The sequence below is a fragment of the Periplaneta americana genome, chromosome 6, assembly GCF_040183065.1.
Source record: "Periplaneta americana isolate PAMFEO1 chromosome 6, P.americana_PAMFEO1_priV1, whole genome shotgun sequence".
Taxonomy (NCBI): domain Eukaryota; kingdom Metazoa; phylum Arthropoda; class Insecta; order Blattodea; family Blattidae; genus Periplaneta; species Periplaneta americana.
In genome coordinates this window covers 181,488,289-181,510,828 of record NC_091122.1, presented here as the reverse complement: position 1 = coordinate 181,510,828, position 22,540 = coordinate 181,488,289, and the positions used below count along the sequence as shown (strand labels likewise).

Sequence of the window (22,540 nt, the reverse complement as noted above, 5' to 3'; positions counted from 1 at the left end):
AGAGCTGATTAGCTGTATCACGTGCCACCAAAGAGAAATGAACTGGGCAACCATCCTGCTGAAGCCATATTACTACTCGTGTTGCCAGTGGTACGTCCTCCAAACGTTAGTTGAGGATGTTCTTCAGGAAGTCAGCATACATGACACTATTCAGAGCACCTTCAAAGAAATAAGGTCCAATCATTCGGTGTCCGAAGATGCCACACTAGACATTGACACTCCACCTATGATGGGTGTCCACTTCTCTCAGCCAGAGAGGACTGACTTGAGACCAGTAGTGACCATTATGGATATTGACATCGCCATTTCTCTTGAATGTCACTTCATCTGTGCAAAGAATACAGCTATGAAACCGACAGATTTTACACGACAATTAACTCTATTTTGAAATTTGAAATTTTAAAGTGATACGCCACTGACCCTACTTCCTGATAGAGCTGATTGATGAAATTAAGCTCAAGTGAAAGTTTACATGTGGTTTAGTATTAAATATTTTTTTCTCGAAAATTTTAATGCACTAGTTTCCGAAATAAATTACTGTTACGGGTGGTCTGAATCACCCTGTATTATTTATATTTTTATTTTATTCACGAAATAGTCTTAATAAATGTCACTCGTGGTCTGAGATTTTCCAGATAAATCTCAGACCTCTCGTGACATTACTACATAATTATATTTCATTATTGGAAATTCGATGTAGTTTACAATGGCTACCAAATACATTTTTTAATACAATACACTTTATGATGAATAGAAGCAAAGAGTTTGTAAGTATTATAAGCCCTTTGGATAGAACACAGAAGCGAGTTCGTGGCGCTCATTGGTGACATGGCTTGGTAGTAAATCAGCATTTGAATAACTTGAGTGATTCGGATGTGCATTTCTTTAAGAAGGAAGCACTGAATGTGTATCAGAGGGCCATTGACTATTTGCAAAAATGGTTTGATTACTATTCTTCACATCTTAAGAAAATCAGAACTGGACTTTGAAAATGATGATGCATTGTACCAAGAGTATTGCCTATTGAAAGAGATGATGCCGATACTGGGAGATCTGCCATCTCCTCTAGAACGCTGGGACACTGTTTTGAAGACACGTAGTGTGTCAAACTTAGAGAAAATTGCTGAACACATACATACATACATACATACATACATACATACATACATACATACACCTGTGGAGTAACGGTCAGCGCGTCTGGCTGCGAAACCAGGTGGTCCGGGTTCGAATCCCGGTCGGGGCAAATTACCTGGTTGAGGTTTTTCCGGGGTTTTCCCTCAGCCCAACACGAGTAAATGCTGGGTAACTTTCGGTGCTGGACCCCGGACTCATTTCACCGGCATTATCACCTTCATTTAATTCAGACGCTAAATAACCTAGATGTTGATATAGCGTCGTAAAATAACACAATAAAATAAAAAATAACATACATACATACATACATACATACATGCTCTTTCAATTATAAATGCTCATGTGGAGCGAGTTTTTTTTTTTTTTAATGAACAATCATGTCTACTACTGTTCTCCAACCAGGAGATCAACCGTGAAAGGAATTTGCTTACTATTGCCCTAGATCATATATGTAATAGATATGTCGGGCTTATAGGCTTTGAGGTTAACAACTTTTGTCAGGTTTACTACGCTGCCATCTAGTTGTTACATAAGAAGTCACGTCATAATTCCCATTTGAATTGCATTAGCGACTGTTCTGCCATCTCGTGTTCGTTTACGGCGGACGGGTGGCGATCCTGGCGGTTGTTCTCTTCAAAGTGCTGCCGATTTTAACGTAGCGAGGAGTTATCTGTTACATATATGATCTAGGCTATTGCGTCATCTATTGGAACGAAGTAGATAGATAATATTACCGTTAGAACATCAGTTTAAAAACCATGCGCTCTCCTGCATATGTTATTTCCTGTATGGAGAGATTAAAAGACCAGGAGATTAACAGTGATCTAATTTTGTAACTAGGGTAGTATCAATATGTGTGTATCAATGTTATTGTTTTTGCTGTAATAGCTAGCCAATATAGATTCGAGCACCCACGTATGTGACCTCATGACATCTTATGACGTCAACATTTATTCACAGCATTACTCCGCTTCGTCTCATTCCCCAAAGACTTTCTCGTGGTTGGAGTACAGTATACACTTCCTCGTCAAAGGCGTATTATCGCCGCGCTCTCATGGTTAACATTCGGCAGGTCTTTGAGCGGCCTCGTGCATAACATTCGGCAGGTCTTTGAAATTTAATTGCATTATTGTTCTCAATTTCTTATGTCGCCGTTCCAATCACTCGCCTCAATTTCAATATTGCAACCAATAAGCTGCTTCCATTATTAAATGACACCTACTTGTCTAATCCACGTGGACTAAAACCGGGGTTGCACTGTCTTGTCCTGAGGACGAACATTAAGGTATGTGATTAAAAATTATTATTAAAGAGTTATTATTAAGAATTATGAATGTATTTAACAATATAACAAACTAGTGCTTATTCTTATCGAGGAAGTAGACGTGACAACGTGACGCTTAGAGTGAAACCTACAGAGCAACAGTCGGTCGGCAAAATTATGTTTTAAAAGCACACCGCACGTTATTGTATGATGCCGACATGTTAACCATGAGAGCGCGGCGATAATAACATCACAGCGCTTGTGAGGCGTGTCTATAAAATCTGTTCCGAAGTTCAATTTGGCGACAAAGAAAAAAAATTGACTTCACATTTTGTGTGTCACAATAATTGTGAGGGAATGCTTCGTCACTGGATAAAAGAGAAAGAAAGAGCATACTTTTTGGGATTCTCATGAACCAAAGACCACACAAGTGACTGCTGTTTTTGCCTGGGCAATGCGAAGGGTGTCGGCAAGAAAGAACAAACCAGCAATGCATATTGTGATGTATCTACACGTTTTTGTGATTACATGAAGAATATCTCCACCAAGGTGGTACCCAACCAAGTGGCATCCAACTTCAAAACATTAAATTGCATTTTTAAAAAGCTAACATTACGGTGAAAAATTAAAATGTATGTATGTATTTATTTACACTGCAAGTGGGCAAGCACCCGGTGGCAGTGGTATATACAATATTAACAATACACAGTTAAAATGATAAGCAATACACAATAAAATTTACAATACATAATAAAATTTACAACACATATACAATTTTACACACAATACAATAAGAATACACAACACAATTTAACACAATAATAATAAAACATAAAATAAAACACCTAATTTTACAACACAACCTACATAATTATGTATAGGTCCTACATAAAATGTTGAATAGAAAAAAAAATCTATAGCTTACAGAGAAAAACTAGCTTCAGATTTTGAAATCAGCACACTCAAATTAGATGAAAGCAAGTGCTGGTGTAGAAGTCGCTCATTCCAGCCCAGGCGCTACCAAACAAAGCGGAAGGCTTTGAGGTAAAAAGAGCCGACGACAATGCCAATGTCAAACTATGCATTAAAATTTATGGCCAGAATTAGCGCTGTTGTTACACCAGTGTAATAATAGTAATATGCGTTACAAGAGCGGTATGTTGAAGTTTTCATGTTCGAGGAAAAGTTTGAAAAAGCGAAACGTAGTTGAGCTTTTTTAATTTCCGAGAATTGAAAGAAAACATACCGCTCGTGTATCGTACATTATTTTGTGCGAAGATAGTTTATTACATATCTGAAAGAGGAATTTCTAATTAGTTGCAATGAAATCTCCATCTTGGTTTCTGTTCAATGACGGCAAATTTGCAAAACAAAAATATCTATCTTCAACATTGTTGCTTTAAAATGTTTTCTGTGTTTACTATACTCCAGCAGGCCGTGATATACGTCTGTCTTCCCCCACCCCCAGTCTATAAATGCGAACTTAAAACAAACGGTAAGGTTATGTAATGATTTATTTTTCATTTAATATTTTAACAATATTATATTATATTAGATCCACATCTCTTTCGTTCAAAGTAGCAGCCATAATGAGCCTCAAATCATTTTGATTTTTTCACGGCTTCCTTAATGTTACTTGCATCACGAATGCAGTAACTTTAGTGGAGTTGTAGAGTTTACTTAATTTTTTTGCAAATATTTAAAAACAATAATTAACATTGCAATTTAGGTGAAATTGCAGTGGTAAGTTTCTAATTTATAATTATTACTATATTGAACGTCTCTAAAAATAATATGTTAAAAGCCTAAATCAATAAAATCAATACGCCACTTAAGCGGTAATAAGAGGGAAATTGTTATGTGTGTTAGGTTGGGAATACTGAATCTGGAATTTTAGACTTTCCGCGGATTGGTTTTGTGCGGAAACCAAGCAAATACGCACGATCTCGCACAAAAATCTTTTTCTCCAGTGACATTACCCAAGATTATTGACATAAAAACAAATGAACACTAGATAAACATGAGGGAAAATGAAAGTAACGTAGAAATATGACAAAGAATACACGAAAACGCCCTTGGTGGATAAAAGAACGTGTTATATATTTTATGACGGAAATTATATACATTTCAACACATGTTTCAGTTTATCTAAAATTTCAGCTTCGTCAGTGCTGTACATGGTTTAGCATGAATTGGAATTTATAACACACACTTAAATAAATGAGCTAAAGTGGATCAAGTCCATGAGACGTAGTTTTGAAATAATAGGACTATTATGGATTATCTAATTTCACTAGCAATAGTTTTATTGCTCCATTCTCAAATTCTAGATTTATGAAATATAAACAATTGTGACGGTAATTGATGCAACGTTTTGGTGACTTGATCCACTATGGCTCGGAACATCGTAAACAAATGAGCCGTTCAGAGCAGAAGTGGTGTAAGTAAAATTGGGTAATGAGGGTTAAAGTAAACATTCTGTAAAATACAGCACAAAGTAGCAATTAATATTCAATTTATTTAAACTATTAGTAGTCAGTGGATAGCAAGAAGGACATATTAATGCCGAAAGTGACTGGTGTCACCTAATGGAGAATGCTTGGAATTAAGATCTGATCTATTATTGCTCGGAAAAGATTTAACTTCAGATAATCAGAAAATGAATTACACTCGATTTATGAAAATTTGTGTCTTTATCTACTTCAGCTCTGAACGCCTTAAATATTGTTACCTCTCTATGTAAAATGCCTCGACTATGATACAGACGTATTAGGACAGTTAAATTTCATGATAATTAAAGCTGCTTGCTATTTGTTTTCCAATTGGCCTATTTTTAATTTACGTTGTAACGCCATAAATTTTGTTCTCCCTTACACTTATTTGTTCTTGTGCGAATTCCAATAATTATAGATATTTCTCCTGGTATGTCATTTAAGCCTATTTCTCCTCCCTTCATCAACGAACATAGTTCTTCATGATATCAAATCTATCTTTACAGTTCAACTTCACCATCCAGATACTTATACTCATTTGTTTTCACATTTGCTATAATCAGGAGCTCGCATGGCGCTAGTCAGTTTTTTTTTTCAAGATTACCTCGTTTTGAGCAGCATCAAACAGATGGTGCTGTTTTCAACAAGAGAATTTTAAGTATCAAAGTGAATTGAAACGAAATGTAAATTTTAGAAAACTGAGATAATAAAAGCTATGGTGAACACAGAGTTAAGTGTTATCCAAGATAATGCTATTAACCGAGTTAAAAAAAACTAAGATAATAAGTAAATTTACCGCCGTTGGTAAAAACTACCCTTATTAGGCGCATCCAGAACCGAAAACTTCTTGAGACAAAATATCCTACGACCTAATACAAGGCTCTAAGATACAACCATGAAAGGAATGTAGCTCTGTATCCTTGGACATATACTATTTTGATGGATAGTCGAGTGAATTAAATAGTAATGTAAAAATATGCTATAAAATGACGCAGAGTTCGATTTATGATTTCGTAAAGGGGAAGGAATTACTTAGAGATCAAAACTGTAAGGAAGTTCTATACACAACTTACTACAATTAACAATAAATTCATAGGTCTTCTAATATTATACACACTCTGTAGTTTAATTCAATGATATTCAATCTATGGTACGCGTACCCCCAACGGTAGACGGGTTGTCTCAAGAGGTGCACATCCCACCTGGTACGTATGTAAAAATGCTGACATATTTATTTTATTATACTCCTTGATAAAAAATTATTGCAGTTTACAATATCATATCTTGCTTTTCCTTTCATCGAAAATATTTTATATAATTCGTTACCTCTATCAATAACTATTTTATGTATAACAATTAATGATAATTATTATGCATACAACATCAATTATATAGTATTTTATTTCATATACAGGGTGATTCAAAAGGTTTCAAACCGTTTCAGAGTTACAACAGTTAACTGACATCACATTACAGTTGCAATAAATACTAATTTACCGTCAGTTGTTTTGATCTAGGTTTGTTTATAAAGCGTGATTTTCACAATTAATGAAATGACATTGGAACACACGCCATGAAATGTGGTGATTGGCCAGCACGTTCCCCTGACTTAACACCTCTGCACTTCTCTGTAAGGGGTTTTATGAAAGAATAGGTGTGTGCTAAGGAGATTACAGACAGAGATCATATGCTCCAGCGAATTAATGCAGCAGCAACAGACATCAGACCACGAAACTGGCTGTTAGATGTTGTGCACAGCGCAGTAAGCGAACGCGCCCACACATATCTGCATGCAAACGGAGGACATTTTGAGAAGGTGCTCCAATAAAGTACTGTAAATTAGTCATTATTGTAAATAACTCACCTTAGTTGTGAATAAATGTTAGTCCTCCTGTAACTCTGAAACGGTTGCAAATAAACAAAACTGACAAAGTACTTTCCTGCTCTAAATTTCGCCCTGAATCATCTCCTCACCGGTTGACCTTAGCTTTTGAATCACCCTGTATATTCCAATGCAGTTTGGGGGGGGGGAAGGAAGTTATATAAAATTTATTTTGAAGTACGCTAGCAAATAAAATGCATTGTCAGTAGTTTGACTCATTTGTGTAAAAAATGTCTCCCCCCATTAAGCAAACACCCTTCTAAATGATCAATTTTACATGAAACTACAAGTCGTCGTTTAATGCAAGTTTCATTATATTGCTTTTAAGAGTGGTGCACTTTTGAGAAGCACTGTACTTCGCGTAACGTGTAATCTTAACCCATTGACTCGCAAACTGCGTTGCACCCACACAGCAGCGGCGAAGGAGTTTGGAAGAAACTATCTGGAACGCTTCGTTGTGTTGGATGTGTAGAGGGCAATTTGACATAAAACATAAAACTATGGCTTTAATTTATTATAATACGTATTCCTCTGTTCCAGATTTCAGATTTATACACAAAAGGATGCAAAGAATTCAATTTCCTACATCCCGAAGAGTTCTACGCAGTGTCATATCCTGCATGGAGGAGATTCTTCGACGAGTCACAAGGCTACAAAGTAATGCAGGCTCTTAAAGACAGCCACGGGGCTCATTTATGGAACAAACTGAGCAAAAACGAAACCGTAAGACTGGGGTCGAACCAGGCTTTCAGCATCATGGCACTGAGGTCGTGTCCACGGCTCTTTGAGAGAGCTGAAGGAGGCATAATGTGACACCAGTGCGTCAGCGATGTGACGTAGTTCTCACAGATACATTGACAAGTGGCATTATGTTAGATAACTCCTCTCTCTTAAACCTTACTTTCGATATGCCTCACAAATAATGTCGGGTTTGGAGTAAAATTGTCTCGAAATATGTTGTGACAAGAAATTCATGTAATCTAGAAAATAAATAATTAGATTTAGTCTTGATCCACCTTCAGAGAGATTTATACGCGAAGGTACCAGTTTCTGGATTGTGATGCGAAGAGTTCTGTTACCCATTTCAACGACTTCGAAGTTTTGGGTATTCCTTTCACGTACGAAGTGGACATGCATCGAAAGAGATGGTCATTTCAAGGCGCAAGATCAGAGCTATATGCCGTGTGTAGTACCAGTTTGATTTCTCTTTGGGGCCGAACCAATTTTAATAACAACTTTGGCAAGCTGACGAGGATCGAGCCACTGTCCTCGAATGTCAGAGTTGCGATAAGCTGAAGAGAAATATCAAATCTGTGTGTAGCTCAAGCCTGTTCAAGTATAAATTCATGAGATAAAGATTTTCAACTTGTGTATCACACCTTAATGTTGTGATATATTGTGCATTTTGAAGCTCTTAGTTCTGATAACATAAGATTACTTATGGATTTTCTTCCAAAGCTACATGCATTCTCAGTATTACGTAATTTAGGTCTTCCAGTACGTTCTAAATCTTTAACGTCTACTTCTGCATTACTGAAGTGCTGGAATCATGGTTGTGCTTTCATAAATCTTTTCAAGTTATCTAGCATGTTTATAATTAACTTGTCTTTGCCTTTGCAAGCTCAGGTTAAGAGAACTGAGTTGTAAGATCAAGTCAGACAGAAAACCTATATCGTAAATCCAGTCTTCTTTTTAGTCTTAAAACCGAAATTTATGAACTTTGAATGGAGACTTTGCTGCTGAAATGCGAGGGACTAGAATACAAAGCAACAACAATTATGTAGTTCAAACAATGAATTTAAGAAGTATAAATAATACATCTTGATTACACAACTTTTAACACTGTATCACTTCGGAATATGTATGATAAGACTTTCTTGTGTTAAATTTTTACGTACCTTGTTAACATGTTCCGACCTATTTTGGGTCACATTCAGAACTGGTCGTTGTTGGTCTTGGCGTCTCTTGTTTCCTGTGAGGGTGCGTTCGTAGTGTAGAGTCAAAGAGTGTATGTGTCACAGCCATAACAAAATTACAAAGCACCTCCACATATGCAGAACACACCACAAATGCCAACCACACCTACGGAAACATCAACACAGACACGGAAATACTGCACATCCAACCAAAAAGCCAGAAACTCAACACACTAGAACAATATGAAATATACAGACACACGAAAACACACCCCAACGATTTTCTCAACACACAACTCAATTTCAAAACACATACTCTCTTTGGTCTTTAAAACTATATATATATATATATATATATATATATATATATATATATATAGTAACAATAAAAAATATATTTTACTTGACAATGTCTGATTAAGGGTATATATGTACGTGAATAGTTTTCAAAACAACCCTTTTTTATTAAAATATTACGGAAAGTTTTCGGGCTCCAATGATACATAGTTTACATAGTTTATTTACCTATTTGTGATATTTAAATGAACATGTTGTAACACAATACAGGTCAGCTAAGACATTCACTTTTAAGTTTACATTAAATTTCCCAAAAGTTACAATTTTTCCCCACACATATTATTTCATACCTCCACAAACATTAGAGATAGAATGCTAAAATTTTGCATACTGATTTCACATCCATTTATGCAAATAGTAGACTATAATAATGCCCCAATATCTTTGAAAATAAAAGAATTAGATCACAAAATATGATGTAAATTTTAATATATTTTGTATAGGACACATAAAAATTAATTACATTAAAATTAACAACTCTACATGTCTGAGAGTAGTCCAGTTTTTATAAGTGAGTGTTTATTACATGCAGTAAAAATTAAAGATGTTAGAGAGGCCCTAACAATGTTATGGTTACCAAATGATATAACTGAATAATTTTTTATACTCTAATAAAATTGGCTTTAAAAATTATTATTAGTAATTTTTTATACTTTTATCAGACATTTAAGTTCTCACATGTCTTGTTATGGTACACTGTAAGTTTTGTCCACTTGTGAGTTCATTTTCAGGTAAACGTTTATACATTTAGAGCTGTATTTTCTGATATTATTTGTGGTCCTTCACGGGGATGAATCAGGCCGTCACACAATGGTGCAGGTGTGTGCACACTGCAAACTCTATTCAGCTGCGACCTGAATCTAGCGACTCGCTGCTTCTGTAATCAGTCATTATGGGCCACTGCACTGTTTTGTCACCGCTCTGTAGGACTGTCACAGTCTGCTCGTCATAAAGGTGCATTACTTCATATCCACGTTTAAAATAAAGTGATAGCGTTGGGAGGCGAGGCGTGTACTGTACTGTATTACGTAGGGCTAGGACTTTGATGAAATTGCATCTTTTTTCTAGTAAGCCAGAAACATAGCTGCTCTGGTATTTATAAGTTATGTGATGAACTGAGTGTTTTAAGACATATTTGTTAGGACATATTTTTTTGCATTTTTTGCCTGTTTCAACTCATAAGAACATCTTTTGTTTTATTCTGTCATTTTTTAGGCATTTTCATTTAATTTTGGCCATAAATCCCTTTTATTAATGTAAAATAATGTTTATTTCCTTTGATATCTTCTTTACATATTTTGTCCATTAATATCCATTACTTTGTAAAATATTTTAATCGTTTTTCTACACAAATATTGCCATTTTAACGTAGTACACCCCATGTAATGGATCATTCCAACCACCCCTTCAATATAGACTCCTCTATACCTGCTAATTCCGGATAAGAGTGGCCTTGTGATAGACTACGTGGAAACTAAAAGTAAAGTAAATCCATGGTGCTACAGCCCATGAAGGGCCAAGACCGACCAGCTGACTGCTGACCTCACGTCCACATGAAGAAGCAGAGGTGAACGATCATACATGGAAACTACATCAGGTAAAATAATTAATTAAAGTGTACTACTTACAAAAAATTATGTAAAATTTAATTTAATTACTAGTCTAAATATTAAGTAGTTCAAACCCTCTTTTCCTATTAAGCCAATTACGTAAGATCAATTTTAGGGCATTTTTGAAAGATTTTTAGGTCATAAATGCATTGTTTTTGGGACATTTTTTCATGATTTATAGGTCATCAAAATCCTAGCCCTATATCAGTAATTAAAAGTTCGTCAGTAGATGGACAGAAGTGACCTGCCAGATCACTCTTTTTAAAGAAATTTTCGGACGTAGAAGAAAACAAGTGTCAACGGAATGTATTAATGTGAGATTTTCTTTTTTATAAACAAGCATGTTTTTGCTATGCTTACATTTCCATAGCAACATATTTGTAGATAATAGTAATTCTTGCCTTCCAATTTATAGTAATCTAACTCCAGTAATTTCAAAACTAATATACAGTATGCGCCGAAACAAACAATACCGTCATTTCCCATACCTATGGTCCCGGAACACAACTATGGTCCATTAAAATTTTGTACTCCATAACGCAGTACCTCGTTTATCTATATTTTTGCTGTACTGTAGTTTGAAGTCAAGTCACTGCAGCTATCTACAAACCGTCTATGTTACTTCTACAATGTTCTTTGAATGGTTGTATAGTGGACCATAGTTACGGGAAATGACGGTACTGAAGTTATCGCTCATCTGCCTTCCACGTTTCCCTAGCAACGAACTATTTATTTATTGGATACAATAGTTTGACATATTGTGAATTCAGTGTTGTGTTGATTTCTGCAATTATGGTTCTCAAACAGAGGAGAAGGTGTTTATCGTCGAGCATTATTTCCGGTCATACGGAGCACTGAAATTACAAACATTCTGAAAATCAAGATAAGTCATTATAACCAAAGCTCGGAAGTTGGGGACTTGTGTCTTTGAACGTGGCTAAACGACCGGACTTCAATGTCAACAAACTCCCGCTTCCAGCACGGAGGTACTGTCAGGTCTGCTATAAAAGTGGTTCCTGGCTGGAACAACATAATGATAATATTATGATAGGTTGAAACATCTAATTTTATAGCATATATATAAATAAACATGCAAAATACATCAAATTTACAGTTCTGCTCTGTACATTTCATTACAGTGTATGACTACATGCATTCGAAGATTTTCGAACCCATAAATTCTTCGTCTGTTAGTTAAACATGAGTTGAAACGAAGGAAACTTATTTCCACGTCACATGAGGTGACGGGAGCAAACTTTAATTTTTTTATTTTATTTATTTTAACTAGCTACCTAGTGAGTACAAATTGCATTTATAAAATAAAAATGTTTCTAGCCACTACCGTAAGAGTCAGGCTCGTGTACGGTGTGGTCTTAGTGAATAATATAACATAAAATTTACAAGGACAGTTTACTAAATACAGTAATTAACTTAATTCAAACCAATAAGTACAACACAAGAGCAAGAATAAAGAAGAAAGGGAAAACGAGAGAAAAATACACATTTAATATAAATTGACAATCCGACAGAAGCCAGTGATATTCGATAAAAACATGAATATAGTCGATAGAAATAAAAGGTAAAAAAAGTACATTTGTTACTATTATATATCATGGATAATTTTACAAAATTCTTTTTTAAAAGTTTCAATTTTAAAAAATTTCAAATTTGGAAAATGGTTTGAAATTTTATTATAAAGTCTTGGGCCTAAATAAAATACTGAATATTTCACTGTCACTGTTTCCTGTTCGATTTTCAGCAGATCTCGTATCTGAGAAAGATAAGTATATCCTACATTTTTCTCGCAAATAGTTTTCAATTAGTGTATCACTACTAGGGAAGGTCCCTCTACGACTTGATCCATGGCTATGGACAAATTCTCCATCAATTTAAAGGACTGCAATGTCTTTCAATGAATGCCCGTTTCCAGCTCTAGTTTATGTGTGGTACAACTTACAAGATATAAACTCTGCATTAGAAGAAAATAATGTATCTCCTCAGAATTCCTCCACGAAATTCTGTACCTAAAATTTAAGAAATGCATTTTCAAACTTCCATAACACCCATTCGAATAACACGTATTTTCTATTTCCTCAAACAGACCGTTTACCTGTAATTCTCTTAATGTCATTGGCTTCGACGTGACACAGTTTATTCGTTCGTCTTCTTGCCATTCGATGTGACCACTTTCTTAGTACAAACGACTGTCCCTGAGCACTTGCAGCGTGAGCTTTGTGTACGTTATGCCTGTAACCTTACTCAAGCACACGACACACAAGTCCCCAAGATCCGAGCATTGATTATAACATGCAAGGCGACGTAAGGCTGATCCCGTACGATGGAACTTCTGGACGACAGTTAACATTGTTGTGTTATTGTTAAATCGCTCCTAGTGCTGCTCTTTAACGTGGCGCAGCTGGCCCATTCTGACGCCTCACTCCGTATGACCGGAAATAATGCTCGACGATGAACACTTTCTCCTCTGTGGTGAGAACTATGATTGCAAATATAATATTACAATTGTATTACTTTTAAAACAGAAGAGCAAATAAGTAAATGTATTCAATGGTAACGTTACTTTATGCTTTAAACTCAAAATGTAGTCTATACACCCAAAAAGTACATATAATGCTTTTTTAAGTAGGCTACTGTAAGCAAATGCATTATTATTCATTGATAACTCATTTTTAAGAAGATTTATTTATTTATTTATTTATTTGTTCATTTATTTATTTGTCCTCCAAGTTGGGGGTTACTGCGTCGGGCCAGCTCCCCGACTAGTATAAAAAAATGTAATACTAAAAAGCCCCTGAAACATCAAACGATTTCTAAATTATTAGCTATGAAAATGGACTTGGAGAAGATCGCTATAATGTAAAAAAAAAAAAAGAGACAAAATAAAAAAAACATAATAAAATCTAAAATGGGAGTAAAATATTCAATACTGGATTATGTACAACCTAAGCAATTGCAATGAACGGTCATGTAAAAAAGGATGAGTGAAGAACGATTGCCAAAAAAACGTGTTGGAATGGTTGCCGCTCAAGAGGCTCAAGTGAGGGAGACATAATACTACACGGATTAATGGAATTAAAACAACAATGAGGGAAAAAAGACTGGAGAAAGGACAGAGGGTTAACAGAGAAGATTGGAGAGAATTCTAAAATTAATTTTCAAAAACTAGAATATTGGACTAAGAGGGATGAAGTTACAGGAGAATGGAGAAAGTTACACAACACAGAACTGCACGCATTGTATTCTTCACCTGACAGAATTAGGAACATAAGATCCAGACGTTTGAGATGGGCAGGACATGTAGCACGTATGGGCGAATCCAAAATTGCATATAGAGTGTTAGTTGGGAGGCCGGAGGGAAAAAGACCTTTGGGGAGGCCGAGATGTAGGTGGGAAGATAATAATAAAATGGATTTGAGGGAGGTGGGATATGATGTTAGAGACTGGATTAATCTTGCTCAGGATAGGGACCAAAGGCGGGCTTATGTGAGGGCGGCAATGAACCTCCGGGTTCCTTAAAAGCCAGTTAGTAAGTAAGTAAGTAAGTAAGTAGTAGTAAGAATATTGGACACTGAAACATGTGTACACATTGTTAAACCAGTTTTAGACAGATGTGTTTATTTATTTATTTATTGATATATATATTTATTGAGTTATTTATTTATTTATTTTATTTACGTATTTATTTAAGTATCTATTTATTCATTTTGATGATAATTCATTCGTAAAACGAAATATTTAACCAATAGCATCGACAATAACGGCTAATATGGCGATGAAACAAAAGAAGACAACGCTAATGCCATCTCCAAGATATTTTCTAACAAGAACAGGATAAGTTTGTGACTTGTCCGTCTTTTGCTAGAAACACGTTGGACTAATCCGCTTTTTTCAGAAACGCTACATTTTCAAACACTCATTTCAATGACACAAATCCGGATTTTGTAGAAACTTATGCCAATAGATGCCGCTTGAAATAAAGTAAAAAGAACTGAATTATGCTAAAAAATGAATTTTTGGAATTGTCCGATTTTCCTATGAATTCTTCAATTGATCAAACATGCATTATCGAGTATGAAATGAAAATGACTAACATGAAGGCTTAATAAACACTTACTTGTCCTACATCTGAAAAAAACACACTTATTCAATGCGTTAGCAATGAATAGTCCCTGCTTTCATACCGATAAAGAATTGTTGAGATTCCAGCTTTGCAAGTTGTGATTCAGCTGTGTAAGCATACTGGATATTGTACATTGCCTACGTATGAAAGGCAGTAACAAGACAACAGTCGGCAAGATGTACATATGAGAAAAGAATAGTGTTCACAACCAACATACACGTCTTGCTGATACCACTTCTCCACAACATCGCGTGTCGCAAAACGAATATAGTCTGTGACAAGTAAGTAAACATACAGGATCCCTATTTCTTTTTTTGTAGACTACTCCAGCATTAAACAGTCTTCATCGTTAGTAAAAATCGTGGATAATAAACCACATTATTGTACTAGAGCCGTAAAATATTATCATGACAACTAAAATGTCATAACTTCTATTATGACGGCATAACTTTTACCATAAAGTTAACATTATGAAACGATTTGCCATGCTACAATATTTGATACATCATTGTTGCCATAGCAATCTCTTTCTTCAAAGACCACGAAATCAAAGTCCCCATCATTAAAAACCTAATGTTATTTCTTTGTTTTATAATGCTGTCGAACAAATAATAATTTAAATTTTATTTATAGTATTAGATATATCTTACTTGGGGTGTACTATAAGCAGTAACATGAGCTGCTGCCAAGAAGTCAAAAGAAGTCAATGGCAAAGTAAGTTTTTAACAGAAAAAGGAGCATCTTGTAGGGATCTCTGGAAAAAGAACTACGGAAGAGACTAGCGAAGTGCTTTGTGTTGAGTGTAGCATTGTATGGGACAGAAACATAAACGTTACGACGAAGTGAAGAGAAGCGACTAGAAGCATTTGAAATGTGGATACGGATAAGTATGGAGCATGTGAAGTGGACAGACAGAATAAGAAATGAAGCTGTGTTGGAAAGAGTGGGTGAAGAAAGAATGATGCTGAAACTGATCAGGAAGAGGAAAAGGAATTGGCTGGGTCACTGGCTGAGAAGAAACTGCCTACTGAAGGATGTACTGGAAGGAATGGTGAAACGGGAGAAGAGTTCGGGGCAGAAGAAGATATCAGATGATAGACGGCATTAAGATATATGGATCATATGAGGAGACAAAGAGGAAGATAGAAAATAGAAAATGTTGGAGAATGCTGGGTTTGCAGTGAAAGACCTACCATTTGGGCAGTACACTATGCATGAATGAATGAATACAGAAAAGATGAGCACTATTATTGTGTTTTGTCAATATTAATGGTTAGTTTATTTCCCTTAAGCCATTCATTCATTAATTTTATTATTATTATTATTATTATTATTATTATTATTATTATTATTATTATCGTCGTCGTCGTGAGAGACCTGTAGGTTATATTGTAAAACTCTTCTGTATATACAATATTTCAACTAGTCTGTGACTATAGTTAAGACTTTGTAGTACTGTTAAGATATTTTTGACATGTTGCATATTCTAGCTGTAAAGCGATGTACGAATATCATGGAATGTAAATACATACAATAGAGTACAATACAATACTACACTTTTTAAAATTTGTCTGTGTGTACCAAGTAGGCCTATTGCCCAGAACTAGTAGACTATGCAAAAAAATAAATTTATTCATGTACCTTTTATAGTTTAGAAATAAAATTACCAAAATTCAGTTCAGCCTCCCCTTAAGCTAATTGAAAATATCTTCTCTTTTGAATACCATGAGTCCAAAGTGATTCGTTCTGGAATTTGTTGGTTAATTGCTACTCTTTGTTTTCTAGAAAAATGAACAATGTTCATCAATATTTAAACAATTTTCAAGGATGTATCAAATAATAAATTATTTTATTTCTCTGTTGCAGTGAGGGCTGTAAAATGCTTCCGTGCAATCTCAACATGCTGTGTGGTAGTCCTGACCATATATTTGAGCAACATAGTCTTTCAACATAAAAGAACAATCGCACACGAGAGGGGACCAGCGGGATTCAAAGGCACGCCCTCGGCATATCCCTTAGTGGATGGCGACAATCAAACACAGAAAGGACAGACGGTTGTAATAAAGAGAACTGAAAGAGTGACTTTTGAGGAGCAGCCCAGGCCAGGAGGGAAGCACATCATCTTCTTGGAGACCCGTTGCCTTACGAAGCAATCCGCACCTCACAACCACAGCGGCTTGCTGCTCCATCCGAGACAGGCGTGTGCGTTGGAGTCAGCTGCTAGGATGAATCCCGACTACAAAGTGTACCTTCTGTATTCCTGTCCTGTTATCGGCGGACTAGGAAGGTCCAGAGAGTATGTGAAAGCAGTTCTGACGTATCCAAACGTGAAGTTGTGGGAGCTCAACGTGAAGGACTTGCTGATGAAGACCCCGCTCGAGAACTGGGACTTCCTGGCGGCGATTCGCTCTTCTCGTTGGCCAGTCGAGCACGCCGGCAATGTACTGCGATTACTGACGCTCTGGAAATATGGAGGCACGTGCATTGACCTGGACGTCATCCTGCTCAAGTGAGTGCCAGAAATTATTTTAATTTTAGTTGTTAAAGAACAGTTTACAACGGTAGAATTGTAATTAACATAAGCAATTCGCCTTTTTTCACATTTTCAGTAGAGTAATCGTTCAATCAACAAATTTTCCATTCTACGCTCTTATTAGCCATTTCTGTTCTGCTTATAGTAAACTCAGCTCTTTTTCAACTTGTAGTCCAGTATGATATTGTTGTGCCCGAGGCAGCAAGCTGTGTGATTCGGAGTATTGATCATAATTTATAACGCCCTCAATGTGTAAATGAAATGAAATTTAAACTGAAATTTAAAATCTTCTCACTATTCGTGAGCTGCCACAAGGGACAAAGAGTACTTAGTCATATAAATGTTTACAAGTTCAGAGAACCATTAATTTTGTTTTGACAATGAAACTCCTACAAGTACATAGCTGCAAATACATTTTGTGATTGGTGGAAATATACCTAGTTTTAGAGAGGCAAGTGTTACAGTAAAGAATGCTAATGAACTTGGTTTCATTTCGAATATAGGTGATTCTTCAGGAGAGCAATTGATCCTTTCAATGCAGCTAAAGTTACAATCGGAATAATAGATGTAGGTATTCCAAGCCTCTTAAACACATCTTTCATGAAGAGAGTAGCGGTACCTCTTGCTCCAACCAGAAGTCCGATTCCTTCAAGCTCTTCTAGCCGGTACTTTTGGAGGTAATATGGAATGGTAGGATTGTAGATATTCTTTTTTTCCTTATCCACTTCTGCTGGCTGTTCCTCATCCGTTTCGAAACGCACAGTGGGATCAATTATGAATCCAGATTCCTTGAAAGCTATTATATCTATGCGCCGTGTACTGCCAGTGACGGAGAGACCATGTACTTCTTCAAAGGTGTTGTAATTGGCATCTTTAAGGGCATTGATCGTACTTGGTGGTGTCTAGCGTTTCGCAAACCTTCGCCGTGCGGACAGGATCCCAGGACGTGTACAAGAGTTTCATTCACAGACAGTTCCCCTCCCTCCCCTAACCAGTAGTGATCTGTAGGTTAGTACTACAGGAGAGAGAAAAGAAAGAGAAAGGAGAGAAAAGGAAGAGAAAGGAGAGAAAAGAAAGAGAAAGAGGAGAAAAGAAAGAGAGAAAGAAAATAAAAAGAAAAAGAAACAAAAAAGGAATAAAGCAAGAGAAAGAAAGAAAGAAAGAAAGATCGAAGAAAAATATAAGGAAAGAAAGAAGAATAGAACATAGAGAAAGAAAGAAAGAGAAAAGAAAGAGGGAAAGAATGAAAAATGAAGAAGGAAGGAGAGAAAAAAGAGAAAAGAAAAAGAGAAAGAAGAAGAAACAAGAAGGAAAGGAAACGAAAGGAGAAAGGAAGAAAAAATAAAAAGAAAGAAAGAAAAAGTGAGAAATAAAAGGAAAGAAAAAGAGAAAAAAGAAGGAAGAGAAAAAGAAAAAAAGGAAAACATGAAATACAAAATAAAGAAGGAAAGAAAGAGAAAATGAAAGAAAGCGAAATAAAAAACAAAAAGATAGAAACAAGGAAAGAAAAAAAGAAATAAATACAATGAAAGAATGAAGGAAATAAGAAGAAAACGAAAGAAATAAAAATGAAAAAGGAAAGAAGAAAAAAGAAAGATATAAGACAGAAAGTTTTCAAAATTTTTAGTTCATATTGGCTAAAAAAACTTGTGAATTCTAAATGAGGCACTACAGCAAGTGGACAGCTTCAAATACTTGGGGTGTACTATAAGCAGTAACATGAGCTGCTGCCAGGAAGTCAAAAGGAGGATAGCAATGACAAAGGAAGCTTTTAATAGAAAAAGGAGCGTCTTCCGCAGTCCTCTGGAAAAATAACTAAGTAAGATACTAGTGAAGTGCTTTGTGTGGAGTGTGGCATTGTATGGAACAGAACCCTGGACATTACGACGAAGTGAAGAGAAGCGAATATTCGGAATGTAGATATGGAGAAGAATGGAATGTGTGAAGTGGACAGACTGAATAAGAAATGAAGCTGTGTTGGAAAGAGTGGGTGAAGAAAGAATGACGTTGAAACTGATCAGAAAGAGAAAAAGGAATTGGTTGGCTGAGAAGAAACTGCTTTCTGAAGGATGCACTGGAATGAATGGTGAACGGGACAAGAGTTCGAGGCAGACAAGATATCAGATGATAGATGACATTAAGATACATGGATCATATGAAGAGACAAAGAGGAAAGCAGAAAATAGAAAAGATTGGAGAAAGCTGGGTTTGCAGTGAAAGACTTGCCCTGCGCAGAACACCGAATAAAATGAATTGGTTCAAAAGATTGCAAATAGTCATGGGAATATAAATTAATAACCATTTTGAGCTCAGTCTGAATAGAGAGTTACAATAATTTTTAAGTGGACTTTTTTAATTTGTCACCATAGTGTCGCCTTAACTGCAGTGATTGTTTCTTTGTCTCCAGGTCGCTCGCAGACTTGGCTCCCAACTACTTTGTATTTCAATCAAGAAACTCAGTGGCCAACAGTGTAATGAACTGCGCTCACGAAGGAGTGGGGCATGAAGTGGCCACTCAGTTACTGCAGAATCTGAGGAACAACTTCAGACCCAGCATTACTTTCCACGTCGCCAGAAAATTTTGTGACCATTGCAACGTTTCCAAGGTTACTTTTTGACTTCGCTCTAGAGTAGGCTATGCCATTATAAAAATACAGACAGGGTTTGGAATTGAACGGGTTATATCAGCTTTTTGTCTATGCGGATGACGTAAATATGTTAGGAGAAAATCCACAAACGATTAGGGAAAATGCCGGAATTTTACTTGAAGCAAGTAAAGAAATGGGTTTGGAAGTAAATCCCGAAAAGACAAAGTATATGATTATGTCGTGTGACCAGAATATTGTACGAAATGGAAATATAAAAATTGGAAATTTATCCTTTGAAGAGGTGGAAAAATTCAAATACCTGGGAGCAACAGTAACAAATATAAATGATACTCGGGAGGAAATTAAACACAGAATAAATATGAGAAATGCCTGTTATTATTCGGTTGAGTAGCTTTTATAATCCAGTCCGCTGTCAAAAAATCTGAAAGTTAGAATTTATAAAACAGTTATATTACCGGTTGTTCTGTATGGTTGTGAAACTTGTACTCTCACTTTGAGAGAGGAACACAGGTTAAGGGTGTTTGAGAATAAGGGTCTTAGGAAAATATTTGAGGGTAAGAGGGATGAAGTTACAGGAGAATGGAGAAAGTTACACAACACAGAACTGCACGCATTGTATTCTTCACCTGACATAATTAGGAACATTAAATCCAGACGTTTGAGATGGACAGGGCATGTAGCACGTATGGGCGAATGGAGAAATGCATATAGAGTGTTAGTTGGGAGCCCGGAGGGAAGAAGACCTTTGGGGCGGTCGAGACGTAGATGGGAAGATAATATTAAAATGGATTTGAGGGAGGTGGGATATGATGGTAGAGACTGGATTGATCTTGCTCAGGATAGGAACCAATGGGGGGGCTTATGTGAGGGCGGCAATGAACCTGCGGGTTCCTTAAAAGCCGTAAGTAAGTAAGTAAGTAAGTAAGTAAGTAAGCAAGTAAGTAAGTAAGTATTTCCACCACCACTTTGACTTATTACATGTATTCTTGTGTGGCAGGTTTCAGATCTCTCCACACATACATGCAAGGGATTCAAGTTTCTGCCTGTCAAAGAGTTCTACGCAATGAAGTACTATCAGTGGCGGAGCTTCTCCACCCAATCGATGGCCAAGAGCGCAATGCAGAAAATTAAAGATAGTCACGGCGTTCATTTGTGGAACAAACTAAGCAAACAAGGACGGATAATAGCGGGGTCGAACCCGGTCCTCAGCATCATAGCACCCACGTCGTGTCCACGAATCTCTAAGAGTGTTAACGGCACATTGTGATACGAGTTCTGCCATAGTTTTCACATCCAGATAAATAAACAGAGGCATTATGTCACGATAACTCCCCTCCCCTCCCCTCATCTAGTCTATAACGTCATCATTATAATTTTGTCCCCAAAGTTGAAGACTTTGTTGTTGTCCAGTATGAATGTGAATATTAGTCAGGTACCATTTCAAGCTTCAATGCTTCTGTAGCTGCAATAAGCTCGAAGAATTGGGAACTTGTGGCCATGCCAGTAAATAATAAGTACGTTCTAAAATATGGGCACTTTAATATTGTTCGTAGAATTGCTCCTTCTGTTAGGTTATTTTCTAGACGAGAAATGTATTCTGTTAACCCTTTGAAGCGCAGTGGTTACATTACATAACCACCTTTTAAATTTCAGTTTCCTGCCTACTTACAGTGTGATTTTTATTTCAAAACTACAGCGCTGCGTTCACTGATCCCTAGTAACTGTAGAAGAATTTTATTTTCCTTATATTTGTGTTGCTCCACTAAGATGGCCGATTTTGTTGTGTATAGTTGGGGTGTGGAAGACTCGCTACGTGTTTTTATTTCAGTTGTATGCTAAAATATCACAGTTACGTAAGTTTCTATTTAGTATTATTTGTCTTTCAGTCTTTTAGAACATATTTCAGTAACAAGATTATAATTTCTTCGACACATGTGGCGTCAATATAGAAATAATGTGGTGGTTTCAAAACGTATACCACTACGCAAACAGGGTAGTTATGCTTACCATATCCAACAAAATGTTCCATTTTTATGTTAGCTTATTCATCATGGTTACAAGGAAAAGATGGTTGGTGACAATCACAAATTGTTTTTGACAACTTTTTCACAAGTTTGAATCTGATTATCTCTCTAAGGCAGCAAAATATCTATGCATCTGGTACAGTTAGACATGGGCGTATTGGTTTACCACACGACGAAAAAAGAGACCGCGACATGAAACGTGGTGACAGTGATAGTCGTACGTCATATGCTGGAGCGTCCTGGCTCAAGTGGAAGGATAGAAGGTCCATTCTTTTCCTTTCTAATTACCACGCAACACATGTGAAGTGGCATTTTGCCTTAATGAAACCAGAAACTGTTTTCTTTTGTATCATTCGCAATAAGTCTGAAGACATTGTGTTCCGCAGTATTGCATAGTGGTTTTACCATGAAACCACCCATTTTCTGTGTAAAAAATGGAAGTTTTTGGAATTTTTAAAATTTGAGGCACTTCTCTTAGACAAATAAAAGTTTAATTTCATTGCAAATACAATTTTTTATTTCATTCTCAAATGCGTGCATCAAAGGGTTAAACAGCTCAAAAGTCACTGGGGTAAATA

General features: G+C 36.2%; 2 protein-coding genes across 3 annotated transcripts in view; one reads left to right on the top strand and one right to left on the bottom strand.

The window, feature by feature from the left end:
• Positions 1-22,540, bottom strand: part of LOC138702103 (lactosylceramide 4-alpha-galactosyltransferase-like) — a 209,972-nt gene that overhangs the window by 61,826 nt on the left and 125,606 nt on the right. The window lies entirely within an intron of this gene.
• LOC138702294 (lactosylceramide 4-alpha-galactosyltransferase-like) lies at positions 38-21,205 on the top strand. The gene is made up of 5 exons (XM_069829878.1): positions 38-274; positions 7,316-7,577; positions 16,663-17,305; positions 19,737-19,935; positions 20,936-21,205. The coding sequence occupies exons 1-5, from the start codon at positions 38-40 to the stop codon at positions 21,203-21,205; spliced, it is 1,611 nt and encodes a 536-aa protein (XP_069685979.1).

Excerpts from the sequence above, each read along its gene's own strand:
- LOC138702294 (XM_069829878.1), top strand. The coding sequence starts at position 38 with ATGAACTGGGCAACCATCCTGCTGAAGCCATATTACTACTCGTGTTGC. Across the intron at positions 275-7,315 it reads AGAGGACTGACTTGAGACCA|ATTTCAGATTTATACACAAA; the intron begins GTAGTGACCATT and ends CCTCTGTTCCAG. Across the intron at positions 19,936-20,935 it reads ACCATTGCAACGTTTCCAAG|GTTTCAGATCTCTCCACACA; the intron begins GTTACTTTTTGA and ends CTTGTGTGGCAG.